General features: G+C 47.3%; 1 protein-coding gene across 1 annotated transcript in view; it reads right to left on the reverse strand.

The window, feature by feature from the left end:
• ZNF618 (zinc finger protein 618) overlaps positions 1-3506 on the reverse strand; it is a 73218-nt gene that overhangs the window by 21505 nt on the left and 48207 nt on the right. The window contains exons 10-11 of the mRNA XM_009890275.1: positions 3440-3506; positions 2277-2333 (exon numbers count right to left, since the gene is read on the reverse strand). The exon at positions 3440-3506 is cut by the window's right edge and continues 3 nt beyond it. Coding sequence (XP_009888577.1) covers positions 2277-2333; positions 3440-3506 — 124 coding nt within the window. The remainder of the gene's footprint in view (positions 1-2276; positions 2334-3439) is intronic.

Consider the following 3506-nt stretch of genomic DNA (forward strand, 5'->3'; position numbering starts at 1 on the left):
AAAGGCCTGTGGAGCCTCTTTCCCATTAATAGAAAAGACAAGCTCCCAATCATGAGGTGGATGGCAGCTGAACAGTCCTCCACCCACGCCGTGGCTCCATCATGCCCTGCTGGGAAAAGGACTTTCTGCCAGTAGGTGGGCTGAAACGCAGCCACAAAGTCGTGTTTGCCATGCAGAACAGGAGCTGTTGGTGTTTCACGGGCAGCGAGATGCCAGGTTACTCAGATCAGGATCCCAGGTACCTGCATGCGCTATGACAAGGAGTGGGGCTGAGCAAAGGGAAGAGACAGCTGTCCAAATCCAACGTTTTCCCTTCTAGTTGGCTTATTCCCACCGCGGACTCCCTACAGCATTGTATCCACGTCTATTTTAGGTGGCTTTGGTTGCTGACCTTCCTGCTCTGCTTGTCCTCCCCCCCCCTCCAGACACTGCATGTCAGGATGGCGACACAGGGAAAGAGCTTAACATACCTGGCTGGATGGCCTCAAAAAATCCTGCTGCTCTGTTTGATGTCATTATAACTGAGCCTGTGACACAAAACTCACATCCACAAAGACCAAGTGGTACAGGGAAACAAGCATTTCACAAGGCCAAGCCACACAGCTCTCAGGCTGCTCAACTGGGACCTACATTTACCGCCCAAACCTGGGGACTATTCTATACAGCAGGAGGAGTTTGGTGATAAGCAGCAGATGGGAGTGGGGAGGACAGAAGTGTCCGTCCTTCTGTCATTCTCAACCACATAATCACCAGCTGCTTCCCTGCCTGCGTGAAAGCTGCTGGCTGGAGCACAAGAGAGAACAAGCCAACAATGCCAGAATTACTCCCAAGAGTTCACATCACACATGTAAACACAGAGCCACACAGTTTGTCCCACCTACTGAAACACAGCCATGGAAAGAAGGAAAATGAAGAGTTAAGGGCATGTCAACCCTTACTGAGAGCTCTGCTTGGACACCCAAACACACAGATGCCTGCAGAGACTTCCTCGGCCTCTCTAATCACACGGTGATTCTCACTCAGGCTGCTATCAATGAGAACATTTAGACTGACTCCTGAGAACAAGAAGAAATAAAAGAGAGGAAATGGCTTGGGGCAAGAGCTGGAAAAGAGCGCTGAATGGGACACATAGGAAGCAGCACAAAGATGGAGTCAAGGGGGGAAAGCAGTCTAAGGAAAAAAAGAGGATGCGGAATAGGTAAGGGAAGGGGGAAAAGGGAAGAAGTTTAAACATCCCCATGCACCAGTCTGACTTAGAGGAGTGTGTCAGCTGCCCAATGCAGAAAAGAACTGCTTCCAACCAGAGCCCAACTCCCCTCAAACCAGTTCTGAGCAACTCACTCAAGCTCCTCAGGTTTCCTGGCTCAACCAAAAGTTTAGGTGAGCACCTCGCAACTACCCCGCAGCCTGCCAGGCTCTAGACTAAGCCACTAAAATAAACTGACCATACATGCGGTGCAGACAGAAACACTTCTTACAATGAAATAAGACGAGCAAATCATATGAAACTCACTACTCAGTTTGTAAGAATTTCTGGCTTTGTTTCGATTTTTACTGTGAGCTTTTACTCATGTCCTTGAAATGTTGCAGTTCAGATAGAAACAGATTCAGAAGGATGAGCGTGACGTGAGCTGGTACAAGGAGATGGCAGGGAGAATCTGTGAGATGTGTCACAGCAGCAATGGGTCAGTATATAACAGCAGTTCAGACAGAACTAAAGTCTTGGACTATTCAATACAGACACTCTTTTTTTGTGTGTGCTTCTTGTCAGTGGTTCCTGGCCCCCTCCCATGCTAGAGCTTTCTTTCCCCTCCTGCAGCTTTCTTGGCTTTACAGACAAGCTGTTTGATATGAAGGAAGATAATTCTGCCCTTCCTCTGTCGGCTACACAGGGCCTGACAGGAATAAAAAAGGAACAATCTAAGGCTGTTGCTTTCAAAGGGCGCCAGAGGAGTCAGGAACCCAAACAGTATACTGGCATTTAAAGACATGCACTTAAAGGCTTTGAAACCCTTCAGACAAACCACTCTCACTACCCCCAGAAGACAAGACATGAGGAACAGACCTGCTGAGAGGCAAGTGGCCACCTTCAGAGCAGCAAATCAGGCTAGTGACTCTTGGCAGTCAGTGAACTACACGGTTTTGTGTCATGTCTAACAGCCTGGTTGGGCTGACTGAAGACAGACTTGGCCAGCCCCGAAGGGCTCCTGACTGCTGCTACCCAAGTGGAACAGGACTAAAGAGTACAAGGGCCTGAAACACAGAGACAAGCTCACCTGATGGGTTCTGCTTACACCTCTTTTCTTTAGGTTTTTCAGTTCCCGAATGAATAGCTGTAATTGTGGTGAATGCTTGGATTAGTACAGGATTGTTCCCCAAAACATAATACACAGTATTTTAGTAACAACTTTTTTTTTCTCGTTCACTGTCACCCACTCTGCTACTGCACGTGGGTTTTCCAACACCATTTAATTCTTTTTCAACATGGTTCCACAAAGCCCCTTATTTGCTTCAGATGCAGACATTAACCCCCACAACAGACCAGCGTAGCCTGCCCCAGGGAGAAATCCCTTCCTTACCTGTCTATTCCAGCTAACGGCGTTGTAACACCACATGTTTTGGTACTCTTGAATGGGGAAGGGAGGGAGGCCAGCCTTTTCTGCTGGCATGTTATTTATCTCTGCATCAAGATGTCGAAATTACATTTCATTTGGTCTGTCTGTTATGCTCCAATTAGGGAGCATAAGAGAATGGCAGTGTACCACTTGAAGGCTGGAAGACACATTGGCAGGATAAAAATCTTGTGAAGAAAACTCTGTAAGTGGTGTACCTAAACAAAGTTGTCTAGGCCAGTGGTTACATTTAGTTACTACCACTTGGACTTAAAGGAAACTCCAGAAGTGGGGTAAATTTCAATTCCTTCTGGCACATGTATTCTGGTCCCACCTCTACACATTTGATATGCTGTGACCTCCATGTAGCAAACTCAGAAAGAGCTGGACACAGTGACGTGTAAACAACTGCCACATTCGGCATCACTGTAGTCTGCAAACTGCTGTTCTACTCGTAGTGCTCAAACTTCTCTTGCTTGTTGTGAATGGCTTTGCTCCACAAGGACTTCACTGATGCACAAACAAACAATGAGTACCGCTTTATCTCCATTCATATTCCCCTTTCTCTACATCTTTGCTCCCCAGTGAAAAATCTGTGCTAAAGTACGTGGGCCTCAGGAGCAGGACCCACACATTCTCATTTATTACAGGCCCTGGAGGGCCAGGAGCCTGGGGATGATTGAGAAGAGGGCACTACCCTAGGAAGGCTAGCTGTCTGCAAGCTTAAAGAAGGTATTCCACATATATAAACCATCACCGATTGCAGCTGAATCCTGCTCTGGAGAGGGATGTGGTAAGCAACAGCAGGAGGGAGTGAACACACTTACCGCTGGAGTTCTGAGAATTGCTGTTTGTTTCTTCAAAGTTGTTTTGCACTTTGCCTTCCACTCTCCT

Source organism: Charadrius vociferus, unplaced genomic scaffold (genome assembly GCF_000708025.1).
Source record: "Charadrius vociferus isolate BGI_N301 unplaced genomic scaffold, ASM70802v2 scaffold398, whole genome shotgun sequence".
In the NCBI taxonomy this organism is placed as follows: Eukaryota; Metazoa; Chordata; class Aves; order Charadriiformes; family Charadriidae; genus Charadrius; species Charadrius vociferus.